The following is a 16,305-nucleotide window of genomic DNA, read 5'->3' as shown; positions in this document are numbered from 1 at the left end:
AAGAAACGGGAAAAAGATGATTAAGAAAAAAAAAAAAAAAAAAAAAAAAAAAAAAAAAAACCGGATGAAAGAGAAGCGTAGACGAACCTGCTCTTCATCGTCATCGTGATCCTGCCCCTCCTTCCCAGCCCTATCCTCTTCACCCCCAATCGCATCCTCATAATCCCCCTCCCAGCTCTGCCCTCGCCCCTGCAACCCAGCAGAAAGAGAAGTAGAAGGATCCTCACAATCCCATCCCCAAGACCCCGACCCCGCCCCGGACTTCCCCGACTTCAAGGCCTGCAACCCCCCCATCCGATTTACCCGCTCCCTAGCCCCCAGAAACACCTCCTCTGCGGCGCGCTGGCTGACCCCCTTCCACTTCTGGATCAACCGCTCCAGCTCGACGGTTTTTTTTTGGGTTTCGATGCGGCGGGCCTGTTGGAGAGTGTCGTACTCGGCGGTCAGGGCGTGGAGGTGCGCGAGGAGGGCGGCTCTTTGGGTTGTTAGCGAGGAGAGCTCGGTTGTTGTGGGCGAAGAGACGACCGGAAGGGGGGTGGGTTTTTGGGGTGTTTTGGGGATGCCGGGTTTGGAGAGGGTGCGTGGGCGTGGACGTGGTCGAGTTGACGATTTGGTGGGGGTGAGGTTTGTGCTGTTGCTTGGGCTGGTACTGGATTGTGTTTGTTGTTGTTGCTGCTGGGGGAATTTGATGGATTAGTTTCTGGTCACGGCGGGTTCGCGAGAGCAGGCAGGGTACGTGCCTGGTTTTGGAGGCGTGGAGTTGAAGTCGAGGTTGGGATTGTCGTTGTAGTAGCTGCAGCTGTGACGATTCCTGGGATCGGAGTTCTTAGTACTGTTCTGTGGGTTTATGGGTGGCTTGATGCTGTAGCCGGTGTTTTCTGTACAGTACATACCTGCAGCTGTACCTGCAGCTGTACCTGCATCTATAGCCAAGCGATGCCGTTAGCTCGCATGCATTGAACCACAAATACACCAGGGGGGTAAACATGCTCTCCGCCGAGATTACAGTGTTCAGTCCCGGACTACCGGTTACCGCCCCATCTAGACTTTCTGTAGCAGGGGCAGGTCTGCGGAGAGGGGACTTGAACGGCTTGGTCAAGGTGGAGGACGGTGAGGGGTTGAGACGACGACGTTTGTTGGTGCCGCTCATCTTCGTCTGCGTTTTGGACTGGAATGGAGTGTATTCCGTTGTAGGCTCTAGGCTCAGGTCATCAGAGAGGCGTAGGAGAAGAAATGCAATGTCTGAGCATCATCAAGCTCAATCATAAAGTTCAGTTTGAGATCAAGGATGAGAGGAGAGGAGCAAACGGAGCGATAAAGCTGCTGCTGTGCTTATCGATAAGCCAGAGAGGGTCACATGCTCCAACCGGTCGAAGATCTAGAAGACAAACTCACAACAACACAACTACAATTTCTTCATCACCAATCAACTATTCTAATGTCCTACTCCCCCCGCCGCCCATTGCGCGAACTCTGGATCGCCAGGTCGAGGGAAGAACCCCCGATCCCCAAAGCCATTGCCATTGCCATTGCCAACCCCGTTGCCATTTCCAATCCCATTGCCATTGCCATTGCCATTGCCATCGCCATTGCCGCCACCAGCCACAGCCAGATTCCCACCATCTTGTCTCTGGCGATTCCGCTGCTGTCGCATATACACCAGTATCAACAAGGTCGCCGCCAGCCCAACAATGATCAGCCCCTCCAGCACGCTCTCATCGATATCCAAGTCCAGATCATCATAGTAGCCGTCCTCGTGGTTATGGCGCTCATCCAACCCGCGCCCCGCCGACATCAGATCTTCCTCCTCGTCCTCACCCCGTTTGTACAGCTGAGCACGGTAATTGGCTTCCTCTTCTTCGTCATTTTCAATGAACGCGGCGATCCACTCCTTGAAGGTGCGGTGGGGCTTGGCTGCTGCATTTGGGGTTCGTGTCAACTACATCGAGCGGATTTTCCTATCGGGTCAAGTGGTGAGATCAAAACGTACCCTCTTCTTCTTGGATGGGATTGATATCCCCATTCGTAAGCCAATTCCAATACCCCCGCATCCGCAACTTCAACAAACTCAGCTTCACCGGCAAATAAGCCTCCGGGCTGGTCTCCAACGCCAGATCGTAGTACCGCTTCGCCATGTGGAAGTCCTGGTCGACCGCCACACCGTTCTCGTGCATCCACCCCAAATTCCAGTACGCTTGAGCGCTGTAGTGTGCTTCCGCGGCGGTGTGGTAGCAGGTCGAGGCCTTCTCGGCGTCCGCCGCGATGCCCGTACCACTAAGATAGTAGTCGCCCATCTTGATCAGGGAGTCAATGTTCGCTTGCTTGGCCGACCGCGTCCAGTAGATTAGAGCCAGCGCGGCGTTGCGGAGTAGGGCCGGTCGACTCTTCTTGGCTGCTCCCGGGAGGATCGAATCCAGCGAGACCAGCGAGCGCTGCTCATCCAGGAGGAACGCCACATTCGACTGCGCGTGCTCGTAGCCCTGTTCCGCCGCCATCATCGCGGGGATGAGCGCCCGCTCCTTGTCCCCGTTCTCATACGCCGTGTTGGCCTCCTCGAACGAAGAATGGATGGCCTCCGCTCGCTCCGCCACCATCTTGTAATACGAGGCCGCCATCGCGCAGTGCCGCTTGCGGCCGACCCCGTTGTTGGACAGTTCGGCGAGATAATAGAACGCCTCCATCGAACCCCATCGGGCCGCCAATTCAAAGTACTTAGTGGCGGTCGGGACGTCCCCTTGGTCCAAGAAAAGGGCGCCCAGTCTCGTCTCGGCCGCCGGAAAGTCCTGGTCCGCCGCCGACCGGAAGTACGAGGCCGCCCGGAAAGCGTCCGGCGTCACGCCATACCCATGCAGGTATATCAAGCCAAGTTCATGCTGGCATAGCGCGTCGCCGTTGGCCAGTCCCCGCCGGAACCAGCTGGACGCCGTCGCGAAATTCTGCTCCACGCCTTCCCCGCGCAGATACATCAGTCCGACATGACCCGCCGCCTTCGCCGCCAACTTCTCGATTCCCTGGGGGTGGTTTGGGTTCACGGAGCCATCTTGATTCCAATACCGCCGAGTGACCTGCTTGAAATACCGCATCGCCCGTCGGAAATTGCGCGGCAAGCCCCGCCCGCCCTCGTAGTACATCTTGCCCAGACTGAACGTGGCCTTCAGCTCGCCCTTGCGCGACATCAGATCCAGATACTCAAGGACATCCTCCAAATTCGCGTCGGCTCCCGAGTGCGCCGAATCTCGCAACCCCGCCGTCGACACACTGGCGCCCTCTCCGTAGACGCCACCTTCCTCGTCCGCCCACCGGTACGACTCACGGATCATACTCTGGCCGCCCGGCGGGCCGGACCGGAGATACGCGATCGCCTTGTCGGCCACCTGTTTGTAGTAATAGGTCGCCTGGTCGCAGTCGCGCGGGGCCCCGACGCCCTGATGGTGGCGATACGCCAGCGTCATCTCCGACCGGGTGTTGCCGGCCTCCGCCGCAAAGGTATGGTACAGGAGCGACTTGGCCTGGTCGCGCTGGACGGAGCCGCCCACGCCCGTGCCGTACATGAACCCCAGCATATACTGGGCGGTGCTGTTGCCCGTGGCAGACGCCAGTGCCTGGTACCAGTGGAAGGCCCGTTGGAAATCGCGCGAGTGCGTGAAGTTGCCGTAGAAGTTCATCTCCGCGAGCAGGAACATCGCGTCCGGATTGTGCGCCTCCTCCGCGGCGATCGTGAGCTCGTGCACGGCTTTAGCGACATCCGGGTGAATCTTTTGCTTGGGAGCGTGGTAACCGTCCGACGATGAGCTCGGTGCGTTCATGAAGAGGATCCGGAAAGCTTCCTGGGCATAGTACCAGGCGTACCCCACCAGGCCGGAGGGTTTCGTGTCCGGGGCGACGACGGAGAGTTTGGAGTCTCGGAGGATTCGAAGGGCATGTTCGACGCGTTCTGCTTACAGCAAAGCAGTGTGGTTAGACACGAGTGATGGTTGCAGTAGACAGTGATGATGAGGATAAGATGACAGATCAATCTCACCTTGGCCCAGTGGGAGTTGAGCGTCCTCAGACCGGCTTGAGGACTGGACGAATGGCGTCTGGGATTCATGTACAGCATCTATCGTGGAGGATAAATCATCGGTTTGATCATAACAGTCAACTAGGAAGGCTTGCAGCAGCAGCACTAGATATGGAAGTCAACAGGAGTCAGTCAGTGGCTATGGCTATCGCGTCATTGTCAAGCTCGGGACCAGCTCCGCCGCGGAGGTGTTAGAGAGCAGCAGAAGTACTCACGTAGCGCCAGTGGCAGGATGTGCCACAACCAGCGGTTTTTCATGTTGTCAGGGAGATTCTAGTAGAGGTGAGCAATGAGAGGCGCATGGCGACTCTGAGCTCACTTCCTGGTGGATAATCGGCAACCAGTGATGATGATGATGATGGTGATGATGATGATGATAGGAAGGGTTCTCCTCACGCTATCTCCGGCGCGCGGCAAGGCGGAAGGGAAAGCGGCCACCTGGCGTTTCCCCGACAGCACTGGCGCTCCGAAGTATTGTACTATTACTACAACATATCCAGTCATCCCATCTACCTGTACTACATTCTACTCCAGTTTATTTTCGGCTCAATGGGATTTTTTCACATTTTTTGGGTCTTTTTTATTAGGTCATAAGCTCTTCCAGATCAATGGCCCCCGTCCGCATTCGTATGTCCGTATACAGGCCATTGATCGCAGTAAGAGCAGCAAATACACGCAGCAATTGAAAGCAACGAAAGAAACATCCTCCATGCAATTTCACGCGAAAAGAGACATTTCTCTGTGAACCCACTCATTCCTCATGATCAAGTCATGATGCATGAGCATAGTCTGGTCTAAACGCTTGGTATTTCAAATGCACACAAAAAAGGGAAACAAAACAAGGAAGCATGAAACCAGACCCACAAAACCCATTCGCAATTTTAGCAGGCTGGATTGGTTGTAGGAAAACTAGTATTGAATAAGGGTAATAAACCTGCAGGCTGGTGTGCAAGAAGAAGAAAAAGAACATACATTCGGAATGGGAATGGGAAAGAGAAGCAGGCTGCAAACGCCCAAATTTCGGCATGATATAACCAACCAATTCCGCAACATACAATGCAAGATGTTTTTTTCGTTTCTTTTCTCCCTTTCCAACTTGTCAGGATGAGGTGATAATACAATGATACAGCGAAAGTCGTAAGGAGACACGTCACGAAAGCTCGAACTTTACTGGCGTGGAGACCTGCATTGCAGATTAGTACCTTGTTGTACCCTGTCTGAGGGGGGAGACACTTACGTAGGGCTGAAAGCCGGCGACGTCGGGCTGTAGCCTGGGGAAGTAGGTCCACCAGGAGACGTCGGCGAGCCGGCAAAGTTGGGAGACGTTGGAGAGTATGTCTGAGGACTCGTGGGAGACCATCCAGGCGATGTTGGGGTGTACTTGGGAGAGGTGGGAGAGGTGGGTGACAGGTGTCGGGCACCACCAACGGCAGGACTGGTCGGGCTGTAGCTTGGAGAGGTAGGGCTGAACGCCGGCGACGCCGGACTGAAGCTGGGAGACGTAGGACTGTAGTTCGGGGACGTCGGTGAGAACCCAGGCGAGGTCGGCGAATAAGAAGGCGACGTAGGAGAGGCTTGCCCGTACGCCGGCGACGTAGGAGAGTAGGCCGGCGAAGTTGGGGCAAATGAAGGACTGGCCGGGGAGAATCCAGGAGATGTCATGAAGCGGGGGCTGGTCATAGCCATACCTGGAGAGGTAGGCGAGTAGCTCGACGTAGGAGAGTATCCAGGTGAAGTCGGGTTCGCGCTGAACGGACTGCTGGGGGAGTAGCCAGCTGGACTCGTGGCCGCCGGGCTGAAACCACCTCCAAAGCCGCCACTGGGCTGGTATTCAGTAAAACCACCCGGGGTTTCGGCGCCTGCCTGACGAATTGGGGAGAAGTTCGATTCCGGATCGGGCGAGCCAATGTAGGCACTGGCCTGCATGGGCGAACCAGTATCATACTGCGTAGCAGCGCCATCCGAGAAGATCGCATCCTTGGCACCAACGGCTCCCATCACGCCGTGGCGGGCATTGTCTGACACCACGGTGTTGAGAAGGTTCTGGTCAAGGTAAATGTCGAACTCTCCAGTACCAGCAGGTGCCATCTGTCCCAGAATCAAGTTCTCCGACACACCACGGCAGTCATCGAGCTCACCGAAAGCGGCAGCCTCCAACAAAATTTCCACAGTCTCTTCGAACGAACAACGCATCAGAGCACCATTGTCAGCGCGGTTAATACCGTGACGGGTGACCGGAGTCAGATAACCACGGACAGTCATAACATCAACCAGCAGCGCCAAGTGACGGTGGTTGACATAAGAGCCGTCGAACGCCAGCACCTGGGTCAACTCACGAAGCACAGCAGTACGAGCGGCCTCGATACCAAACACTTCGAAGACCTCAATGAACTGGTTGGAATATGTCCGAGAGGCGTCGACACCAGGGATTGCCAGAACCTCACCAAGTGACGAACCGCTGGTTTCAAGAACCCATTCCTTGCAGAGCGGGTCGGACTTGCTAGCAAAGAGCGAACCGTCTTCCAGGACGCGAACCTTGCTCTTCTCATTAATGAACGCTCGCTCCACTCCAGGAACACCACGGAGGGTCAGGGTGTCCAGAAGATGCTGCTCAAGTTTCTTGAGCGTGACATCGTATTCGATGTCGTCATCTTCCTCGTCTTCCTTGTAATCCTGGATCTGACGGATACGGATAACCTGCTCGTCTGCGTTGTTATCACTAAACAGAACAGCGATATCCTTGGGATAAGCGGCCTTGATCTTGGAGGCAACGTCCTGAACAGTAAGCCCCTTATCGAGAAGCTTAGGGCGACTGAGGATGATACGAAGCAACCACTTGGACTGACGGGACATGTCGTCCGTGACATCCTCGGGAATGATGAAGTAAGACTCCACCATATCCCGATCGTTTTCGATGACAGTGGTTTGAATGTCTGGATCATAGTAGATCTCGGTAGCCTCGGTGACGGATCGCAAGCTGGTATGCTCGACAGCACTACGAAGCTGCTTCGCACTCTCCTTGTTGAACGTGTTTCCGGCTTCCTGGTAAACCGTCATGGAAGGCGTCTTAATGTTGGTAGCAACGTTCAAAATTTCCTTTAGACGCGGGACACCGAGGGTGACGTTCTTGGATGAAACACCAGCAAAATGGAAAGTATTCAAAGTCATCTGCGTAGCAGGCTCACCAATAGACTGAGCCGCAAGCACACCAACCATCTCGCCAGGATTAGCACCAGCCTTGGCGAATCTCATCTCGATAGCTCCAATGACATGCTGGAACGCAAGTTTGTTCAGGGAGTACTCAGTGACCAGTCGTCTGAATGCAAGACGGCTGCGAAGCTGAGCCTTGAAGAGCATCGTCGCACTCTCTTGAGCCTCGCGCGAGATAACATCGTCACCACGCACAACCAGCAGGCGATCCAGAAGAGCGCGAACCTGGGGAATGACTTCCGCGGGGTGCAGGTCACTAATGGCCCCATCACGGATCTTGAAGGTGGATCTAGCCGTCTCGAGAATACGTAGCACGTTGATCGGAAGTTGCATCATCTCATCGTCTTCCTTGGCCACGGTGCGCAAGAATGCACGATCCTTGAGAAGCTGTTCCCATTCTTCATCCAGATGTCTCTGGACTTCAACATCACCCGCAATCTCATTGGCTTGTTCCAAAACCTCCGGTCCGAGGCTCCGCTCAGGATCCATGAGATCCACGCGGAAACGATCGCGGAACTTGTCATCCGAGCACCTGATAACATCGACACGTTGATTTTCAATGTGGGCACCATCCAAACCATCCTCTCCATAGATGAACTGGATGATGTCACCCAAAGAGTTACGGACAGTACCATCGTACTTGACCATAACCTCTTCAAGCGCCTTGACCAGCTTACGCTGGATGTAACCGGTTTCAGCAGTCTTGACGGCAGTATCGATCAAACCCTCACGACCAGCCATAGCGTGGAAGAAGAACTCGGTCGGGGTCAACCCACGCAAGTAGGAATTCTCGACGAAACCACGAGACTCGGGAGAATAGTCATCCTTCGTGAAATGTGGCAAAGTCCGATACTTGAAACCAAAAGGAATACGCTTGCCCTCGACGGACTGTTGTCCCACAACAGCAGTCATCTGAGAAATGTTAATGGTTGAACCCTTGGATCCGGAACGAGCCATCTGAATGGCATTATTCAGATCCTTCAAACTCTTCTCCGTCTCGCTACCAGCTTCATCACGAGCATTGTTCAAAGCACGCGAGACTTTGCTCTCAAAAGTCTCACGGACGTTCATACCGGGTAGAGGCTCGAGCGTGTTATCGGTGGCGCTGGCAGTGATTTCCTCAACCTCCTTCTTGCGGTTCTTCACACAGTTCTCAATGCGCTGGATTGTTAACTCGTCAGGAATGGTGTCACCAATACCGATACTGAAACCGTTGTGCAGCAACCAGTAGTTGACAATTCTTTGAGCACCGTTAAAGAAACCCACAGCAGCCCAAGGCCCGTTTTCGTTGAAAATGGTGTGAATGACACCGCCACCGCTGGCTCCAACAGTCTTCTTGGAAAACATACCATACATCAACTGTCCTCCGTGGATGAGGAGACCACCATCAGCCAAAGGAGAGAATTTCTCCGCCAATGGCGAGCTGTCCTTGTCCACACGTAGGAGGTTCAGGCCAGGAGGCAGGGCCATACTGATCATCTGCTTTCCAGTCCACCGGGGTCTGGGTTTCAAGATAGCTGGGGGAGGAATAACACCATCCCAGTCGGGCACCCACATCATCAGATTCATGACCTGATCCTTCGTCAGGAAGACATCACGTCGGCAAATCTTGTAAATACCGCAAAGAGTATCCTGCACGATACCCATAAGTGGGCCGTTTCGCTGGGGGGAAACAATATTCATCGGCACCAGTGCAAGCTGGCTGAGCTCGGCGCGCGATTCCTCAGATTGTGGGACGTGCAAGTTCATTTCATCACCATCGAAATCAGCGTTGTAGGGGGACGTCACAGACAAGTTCATGCGGAAAGTCGAATACGGCATGACACGAACGCGGTGACCCATCATGGATTCCTTGTGCAGAGATGGCTGACGGTTGAAAAGAATCACATCACCATCCATAAGATGGCGTTCCACCTTCCAACCATACAACAACTGCTGACCTCCCGCTCTCCGAGCATGGCGAAGATCAATGCGTTCGCCATTGTCTCTAACGATATACCTGGCTCCAGGGTGCTCGTTCGGGCCGTTCTGTACAAGCTGCTGCAGTTTCTCGATGTTGTATGGGGTCACGACCTCCGGGTATGTCAATGTCTTTGCAATACTCTTCGGCACACCGACCTCTTCGAGTGACAGGTTCGGATCACCGGTAATGACGGTACGGGCAGAGAAGTCGACACGCTTGCCCATCAAATTCTGTCTAAGACGACCTTCTTTACCCTTTAGACGACTGCGGATAGCCTTGACTGGACGGTTGGACTTCTGCATGGCCTTTGGCTGACCCGCAATATCGTTGTCCATGTAGGTGGCGACGTGATACTGCAAGAGAGACTCGAATTCGCGCACCACGTGCTCGGGAGCACCTTCTTGCTCACAGCGTTGGACATTCTGGTTCGCTCGAACGATTTCAGCAAGCTTGTAGGTCAAGTCATCCTCACCGCGCTGGCCACTGGTGCTACCGCCGACAACCACACTAGGACGGACCGGCGGAGGGGGGACTGGAAGGACTGTGATAATCATCCACTCAGGACGAGCATAATCGTTGCTCAAGCCCATGATGCGGGTATCTTCGTGGGTGATGCTGCGAAAGACATTCAGAGCCATTAGAGGGGTAATGGTCTTCTTCTCGGGTTGTTGCATATCCATCTCGTCCATCATCTTGTTGGGCTTCCAAGTGCCGACGAGCGTGATACCCTCCTTGCGAATGGTAGGCTGCGCGTTACCACATCCACCATGCATCCGCGAAGGCTTGGAGCTCTCTTTCGAGAAAGGATCCTCGTCATCCGGAGGAGGGTCGGCTTCGCAGATCAGCACATCTTTGGAGAGGCGCCAGATGGCATCGAATCGTTTCTTCGGGTCCCTCATGCGCAGGGCTTCTAGAAACTTAGAATCGGACTGGTGTCTCAAGTTAGCAAAACCGCCGTAGTAGATTTGCCATCCCTAAAGGGATGACTAACCGTATTGGCCTTGATCTTGCCACAGTTGTGGCAGACCGTCTCAAGGAGCTTCTTGATTTTAGTCAAGAAACCTGAAAGACGCAAAAGCGAAGAGTTAGTATTCGCAGCATTTGATATGGGTTGTAGTGTTTGCCGGTCAACATACCAATATGATAAACGGGAGTCGCCAGTTCGATGTGCCCGAAGTGCCCGGGGCATTCTTTTTGACCTTCCTCGCAAGTCTCGCAGTTCCATTGTCGGTCGATCGTTCCGAGGCGGGGGTCGTTCAAGCCCTTTGTGCGCGGACGTTGCCGTTGTTCATCCTATTGGGAAGTGTTTCCCGCGTTAGCGCCACCCGCGGCCGCTTCGTGCTTTGAAGGAACACCGAGAAGAACAAACCATCGTCTCCGGGTATTCAACATGAACCACGCTCATCCGTTTGATCTCCTCCGGGGAGAAAAGACCAAACTGGATTTCTTTGATGGTGCGCAAAGGCGCCTTGGAATATGGGAAGTAAACGTTCGCCATGATGACGGTTGTCGCGGTGAGGTGTTCTTTTAATAGGCGGTGCGTTGCGTCAGTCGGTCAACGGGGGTTCGAGACGTGGTGGTCGCGCAAAGACGTGAGGGGGCGAAGTCGTAGAAGTAAAGGAAGCTGTGCTTGCAACCTTTCTCGACAGAGATACGGCGATGAGGGAGGGGGAAGGAGGAGGAGAAAGCGAGCTGGCCGGCTGAGGCCTCTGGCAGCCCTTGCCACGAGGGCGCCTGCGACCTAGATCCACCGACTGTGCGAAGGCTCGAAAAAGGGCGAGGAGGAGAGGAACGCGATCGTGCTTGGCGATATCTCAGTGGCGTATAAGTGATATCGCGATGCAAAACGCGATGGTCGTGGGGGTGGATGTGATGGGGGGAGGGCGTGTCGAGGTGATGGAAGGGAGATGAATGGACGTCAGGTTAGTCGGCAATGGGGCAACGAGTTTTCTGAGCCGCACCTCGTCGCGCTAACTCACCTGGCTTTATAACTCATTCACACTAAACCCCGGAAGTGAGGTGGTGGCCAACCAGCTTGCTTACTGTGAAAGAAAAGTGGAGTCAGCCGCCCTCACTTCAAAGGACCCTTTCTCACCGCCCGCCACCCGCCGTCTATCTTTCTGCTGTTTTGCTGCCTCTTCCACTTGGAATACGAATATAAAAGATCTCGGTCGCTCCCCTCCCTCTCCCCTCTCCTCCCCGCTTGCTTGGTGAATAACAATTAGCAACCTTGGCAATCCTGCATGGTCACTTTCGCAATCTTCTCCCGGCCTTTCTCTGCAGGCTGGGATCGCTTCTCATTTTTCCCTTGCATGACGCTCTAGATACCATCATTGGTCTCTGAGCCGCGCCTCGGTCGTTCCACACTACGTACGCTATGAATTTGTCTCTCATTGATCCCTTTGTCCTCGCCCAGGACTATCCAGACACGTTATCGGAAAAACTTAGTATGTTTCGCCCTGGGTATTACACTTCTCGATTCTAGCGCTGACTTTTACAGGAAGCGGCCATGCTACGTGTCTGCGATTTAACCGCAAGGGAGATTATTTGGCATCCGGTCGGGTTGGTCTTCATCACAAACATACCGCAAGTCGCGTGTTTCTTTCAAACCATTATAGTAATCTTCGGCCTTAGGTGGACGGTACGGTGGTGATTTTTGACGTGGAAACCAATGGGGTAGCACGCAAGCTACGCGGTCATACCAGACAGATCCAATCGCTGAGGTACGGAACTCTTCTCGTCTGCGCGGTTTGGACAAAATAAACTAATTTGATTGGGAGTACTTAGTTGGTCGAGAGACGGTAGATATCTTTTAAGCTCCTCTCAGGACTGGAAATGTATCTTGTGGGATCTGAAAGATGGTTCCCGAGTTCGCACCGTTCGCTTCGAGGCGCCTGTATATATCGCCGAACTTCATCCTTATAACCAGTACGAGACTCCTCGGTCAATCCGTATCGCATTGTTGACTAATATCCCTGTTCATGCAGTTTGCTCTTTGTCGCCTCTCTGTTCGAGGATCAGCCCGTTCTTGTCGATGTCTCCTCCTCCAAACCTGTCAAGCGCATTCTCCCTTCTGCGCCTTTCCGTCCACCTCCCGCTAAAGGCGAGGAGCTCGACGCCGCGGCTGCTGCTAAACAAGCTGCACAAGATGCGAAGCACTCGACCTGTGTGACCATCTTCACCGCCCTAGGAAACCATATAATAGCAGGCACGTCGAAGGGCTGGATCAACATCATAGAGACCCAGACGTGCACCACTATCCATTCTACTCGTCTGTGCAATGGAGTAGTGATTCTACTTCGTCTAGCAAGCAATGGCAGGGACCTGTTGGTGAACAGCTCCGATCGCGTCATACGCACGATTCTCATGCCAGACCTCTCGCAGCTCGGTATTGATTTAGAGCCCAGCAACATCAAGCTCCAGGTGGAACACAAGTTCCAGGATGTAGTCAATCGATTGAGCTGGAACCACGTCACTTTCTCCTCGACTGGTGAATTTGTGACGGCATCCACATTCATGAACCCCGACATCTATGTATGGGAACGGAGTCACGGGTCTTTGGTCAAGATCCTGGAGGGTCCCCGGGAGGAGCTGGGGGTGGTGGAGTGGCATCCTGGTCGCCCGATGGTTGTAGCTTGTGGTCTGGAATCCGGTTGCATCTATACTTGGTCAATAGTGACTCCCCAGAAATGGTCAGCGCTGGCGCCTGATTTTGGTGAGGTCGAGGAGAATGTGGAATACGTCGAACGCGAAGACGAGTTCGACATTCACCCAGCAGAAGAAATCCACCAACGTCGTCTCGATCAGGAAGACGAAGTTCCCGATGTGCTCACCATTGAGCCTATTAAAACCGGCACTGACGAGGAGGAAATCACATCGTTCCGGATGCCTGTCCTGCTCGACATCTCCGATAGCGAAAGCGAAGAAGAGATCGTAGCTGTCGGCCCAGGCACAATGAGGCGACGCAGTCCGGGTGCAGGTCGAGAATGGATGAACGCGAATAGTGAGGGAGAAAAGGAAAGCACTGCAAGCGGTAAAAATGGTACTGCACGGGGTCAAAAAGGCCGGCGGCGCTGACCATCCCACCTTGCGCTCCTATTCCCTTGTGTCGCATACCATGCCATGGATTCGTAGGTCACTTTTGTTTGTGCTTCACTATATCATAGCATGTCAGCTAGGTTTTTCTTTGGAGATCGCTGGGCGTTTGGCGAAAAAGCAAGGATCTGGCACTCGGTATACTTACGGAGTTGATTGAGGGGAGTTTCTGGGTTGAAAGAAAGAAGACTTGATAAGCTCCTCACAGAGAAATGGTTTATCGTTCCCTTGGATGCCTTTCTTCCCTTTCTTCCTTAATTGCCAAGGGCATGATTCAGAAAGTGCTCCGCATGGTCGCGGCTCCTAGCTTTGTCAAGGGATTCCCGTCATCAAAATTGAAGTATTGCCTTCAATGCTTGGACCAGTGGGTGTCGGTAAACTATTCCGTGAATATTCTACAGACGCTCGGACCCTCAAATTGGCCACGGGCATGACCAATAGAACTCGCATCACACTAGCATCCATAATGGATGCGAGGCATTCAATCAGGCCTTTGGCCTTTCCTTGTCTAAGGTCCCGGGCTGCAGCGGCATCTATTGGAAGATGTCACGGAAAGACTCTCGGCAGGTATGGGTATGCTGTCAAAGGATTTGATGTGTTGCACCGCCTCTGCGAGCCGGAGATGCAGGTAGGATAGATCTTCCTTGCATTGTGCATTGATCCTAGGGATGCATTCCGTTCCGTTGGCAATTGAACAGGGACCAACACGGGGCGCAACCGAAATTCTGTATTGATGAGCCGCTCACGAACTTCATTGCGAGGCTGAGAGACCGTCTGATGCTGTCAAGTCAACCACCCCAATTGCGCTGCAGAGATGCATGCCCACACAAGCCGGGAGATGCAGGGAAAGGACGGGCCAATACATGACTCTACTACAACACCCCGCAAAGGAGAAGAGAACAGAGATGCCGTAGGCGGTGTCATACACCGCCGTCCATGTCGAGAACCGCACGCAAGATTCAAGATCGGCGTACGTTATTTGAGCCAGTCCTGCATTGGCCATCAACACAGCAATGTCAATTGGGGAGGGGCTTTCGCGCTTGGTAGATATGTAAGAGGTTCCAAGCATGGATGTCTGGGTTAAAGGCTTCGGATTTCACCTCCTCGGAGATGCGCCTGATCTTTTCCACCGGCCATTGAAAGACACGGCTGAATGGTGCCAGACTGAGGGACTCAATACTCTCCGAGATTGCCAGATTGTACCACCGGGCGACCTTGCTCTCGTGCTTATCAGGGATCCAAGGGTTTAGCGGTAGGCCCACGATTTGATGGTTGATTTGCGTAAAACCGGCTTCCTCGAGTTGCTTAATCGTCTCGTGAGAATTGTGTGCGATTGGACGCATCGTATCCTGTGTTGCTTGCTTCAGGTATTGATACCAGTGCCACATAGCCAATTTCTCCAAAGGACGGTTGTTGCAGCGTGGTTCGAAATCGATCTCCACCTGCTCGAACCAAGCGCCCGGTGCAAGGTGGGCAAAGATCTTCTGATAGAGATTTGGCCAGCCCACAACGCTGCCACAGCCCATTTGCAGATGAATTAGGTCCCAGGAATCCTCACCCATGGCCCAGGGACTCTCAAAATCGAAAGGTGCAAAGAAATGACAGTTTTCAGGGTGATTGTCAGGCTGTATTTGCGCAAGGTCAACTCCAACCACATGGGCCTTTGGATACTTATGTGCCACATCAATGGCCCAGATACCCGTTCCGCAGCCCAGGTCTAGAAACCGTCCATTCGGAGGGTGCGGGGCGTAAATCAGACCGTCCGACTTTCGCGCTTCCGTGAACAGCTTGTGGAAAATGTCGAGGCGGTCCTGCTCCTGCTCATCGCATGGTAACATGTAGACTCCTTTCCGGAAACCATGATACATCCTGCCATTTTCTTCATAGGGGGGGTAATTCTGTGAGAGCCTAGACCACAGAGAGCCACGGAATGACCGTGCTCGGAGATTAGTCACTTAATTGTGGCAGATTTTCAATTAGATTGGAAGAAGGAATGGGGAGCGTTACTTGCTGAAAGTACTACTCATGCTCGGAGACCCATTGCGGTTGGCAGCATCACTATCGGTGGCACTATGCTCTAGATTTTCGCGGTCTGTGATGCCGTAAATCTCCATCACATCTGAGTTTTGCCTAGAGCGAGCTATCTCAGCGGGGTCCGTTGCTGGAGAAGTATAATAGTTGCGAGTAGGCGATGCCATAGTGGTCGAATGGTGTACAGCCTGTTCGTTCCCGAATATTCAGGTAGACCGAATAGGCTGTAGAGGCCAGGAGAGGGAAGGTCGTCAGAAGGAGGCCTCTCTCAGTTGGTGTAGACGGCGTACGAGTGAGTTGCACGCAGAGAATCCTGGTTAGGGGCAGCAACGGCCAAGAACAGCTGATGTTAACCCACCAGATGTATGTGGACTGGAAGTAGAAAATATAGTTCGACGGTCAGAGTGTACATAGGGTAGTAACGAGGAAGATCAAAGCAGGTAAAAATTGATCTCAGAGTATACAGATCCACCAAAGAGGGGCAGAGCGGGCGGTAGGCCGTTCGTTGACCGAAATGAATAACAAGAGATTGGAAAGGGTGAGGAAATTGTGCAAGGCAGGAAATGTAAAGGAAAATTTGACTAGGGAAAAATGACAGAAGGCTAGCAGAATCTCCAACATCCAGTCCCACAGCAGGCACGCACGCACATGCGGAGATCAATTGATTTGCAATCGATTCTATTTGATCTGGACCAACAAAACGAGACCAAAGAGGAAAATGATGTCTCTGATGGAGTCCCCGCGTAGTTTGGCTGAAGATTTGTCGAGGAACACCACAACCTGAAGAAGAGAAGGAGGACGAGGAGGAGGACGATGGACAATCGAGGAACAATGAGAATGAGAATAAGAATGGCGGTCACGGGGCCCTTTGGTATGGTATGAAAGTCGAGGACCGTCACTAATCTCTGTCCGTCCGAAGCCACTAACTGTGGGATCTAAAGGACCA

The 16,305-nt window shown here is 53.4% G+C and overlaps 5 protein-coding genes across 5 annotated transcripts in view; 1 reads left to right on the top strand and 4 right to left on the bottom strand.

Annotated features, from left to right (window-relative positions):
• BO66DRAFT_472594 (putative DNA repair protein Dds20/Mei5) overlaps positions 1 to 1,150 on the bottom strand; it is a gene marked incomplete at both ends in the record, with an annotated part of 1,416 nt that extends 266 nt beyond the window's left edge. The window contains 4 exons of the mRNA XM_025652961.1: positions 88 to 675; positions 737 to 811; positions 894 to 923; positions 1,034 to 1,150. Of these exons, the coding sequence (XP_025502493.1) occupies positions 88 to 675; positions 737 to 811; positions 894 to 923; positions 1,034 to 1,150 (810 nt within the window). The remainder of the gene's footprint in view (positions 1 to 87; positions 676 to 736; positions 812 to 893; positions 924 to 1,033) is intronic.
• A 219-nt stretch (positions 1,151 to 1,369) lies between these two features.
• Positions 1,370 to 4,423, bottom strand: BO66DRAFT_392994 (ubiquitin ligase complex subunit HRD3). The gene is made up of 4 exons (XM_025647656.1): positions 4,276 to 4,423; positions 4,022 to 4,165; positions 1,991 to 3,934; positions 1,370 to 1,914 (listed from the first exon to the last, which is right to left on the bottom strand). Exons 1-4 carry the CDS (start codon positions 4,316 to 4,318, stop codon positions 1,436 to 1,438), a joined length of 2,610 nt encoding a protein of 869 aa, XP_025502492.1. The 5' UTR covers positions 4,319 to 4,423; the 3' UTR covers positions 1,370 to 1,435.
• A 593-nt stretch (positions 4,424 to 5,016) lies between these two features.
• Positions 5,017 to 10,889, bottom strand: BO66DRAFT_123742 (DNA-directed RNA polymerase II core subunit RPO21). Its single transcript, XM_025641933.1, has 5 exons — positions 10,603 to 10,889; positions 10,370 to 10,526; positions 10,225 to 10,295; positions 5,298 to 10,162; positions 5,017 to 5,243 (listed from the first exon to the last, which is right to left on the bottom strand). Exons 1-5 carry the CDS (start codon positions 10,729 to 10,731, stop codon positions 5,228 to 5,230), a joined length of 5,238 nt encoding a protein of 1,745 aa, XP_025502491.1. The 5' UTR covers positions 10,732 to 10,889; the 3' UTR covers positions 5,017 to 5,227.
• A 522-nt stretch (positions 10,890 to 11,411) lies between these two features.
• Positions 11,412 to 13,310, top strand: BO66DRAFT_377190 (Set1-mediated histone H3-K4 methylation subunit Swd1; the record flags this gene model as incomplete). The annotated part of the gene is made up of 5 exons (XM_025645738.1): positions 11,412 to 11,680; positions 11,734 to 11,795; positions 11,868 to 11,956; positions 12,021 to 12,161; positions 12,221 to 13,310. The coding sequence occupies exons 1-5, from the start codon at positions 11,611 to 11,613 to the stop codon at positions 13,308 to 13,310; spliced, it is 1,452 nt and encodes a 483-aa protein (XP_025502490.1). The 5' UTR covers positions 11,412 to 11,610.
• Positions 13,311 to 14,154: 844 nt separating this feature from the next.
• Positions 14,155 to 15,669, bottom strand: BO66DRAFT_123701 (class I SAM-dependent methyltransferase). Its single transcript, XM_025641932.1, has 2 exons — positions 15,336 to 15,669; positions 14,155 to 15,236 (listed from the first exon to the last, which is right to left on the bottom strand). The coding sequence occupies exons 1-2, from the start codon at positions 15,524 to 15,526 to the stop codon at positions 14,345 to 14,347; spliced, it is 1,083 nt and encodes a 360-aa protein (XP_025502489.1). The 5' UTR covers positions 15,527 to 15,669; the 3' UTR covers positions 14,155 to 14,344.
• Between the last annotated feature and the right edge of the window lie 636 nt (positions 15,670 to 16,305).

This window comes from Aspergillus aculeatinus, assembly GCF_003184765.1.
Source record: "Aspergillus aculeatinus CBS 121060 unplaced genomic scaffold BO66scaffold_33, whole genome shotgun sequence".
Taxonomy (NCBI): Eukaryota; Fungi; Ascomycota; class Eurotiomycetes; order Eurotiales; family Aspergillaceae; genus Aspergillus; species Aspergillus aculeatinus.
This window is presented reverse-complemented; position numbering and strand designations above follow the sequence as displayed.

Bases quoted from the DNA above. Each gene is read 5' to 3' on its own strand.
- BO66DRAFT_392994 (XM_025647656.1), bottom strand. From the start codon at position 4,318: ATGAAAAACCGCTGGTTGTGGCACATCCTGCCACTGGCGCTAC. The intron at 4,166-4,275 runs GTGAGTACTTCT...TTCCATATCTAG, and splicing joins CATCCTGCCACTGGCGCTAC to TGCTGCTGCTGCAAGCCTTC. The intron at 3,935-4,021 runs GTGAGATTGATC...TGCTGTAAGCAG, and splicing joins TCAACTCCCACTGGGCCAAG to AACGCGTCGAACATGCCCTT.
- BO66DRAFT_123742 (XM_025641933.1), bottom strand. From the start codon at position 10,731: ATGGCGAACGTTTACTTCCCATATTCCAAGGCGCCTTTGCGCACCATC. The intron at 10,527-10,602 runs GTTTGTTCTTCT...ACTTCCCAATAG, and splicing joins TTGAATACCCGGAGACGATG to GATGAACAACGGCAACGTCC. The intron at 10,163-10,224 runs GTTAGTCATCCC...TTGAGACACCAG, and splicing joins GCAAGATCAAGGCCAATACG to TCCGATTCTAAGTTTCTAGA.
- BO66DRAFT_123701 (XM_025641932.1), bottom strand. From the start codon at position 15,526: ATGGCATCGCCTACTCGCAACTATTATACTTCTCCAGCAACGGACCCC. The intron at 15,237-15,335 runs GTAACGCTCCCC...TCTGTGGTCTAG, and splicing joins ATGAGTAGTACTTTCAGCAA to GCTCTCACAGAATTACCCCC.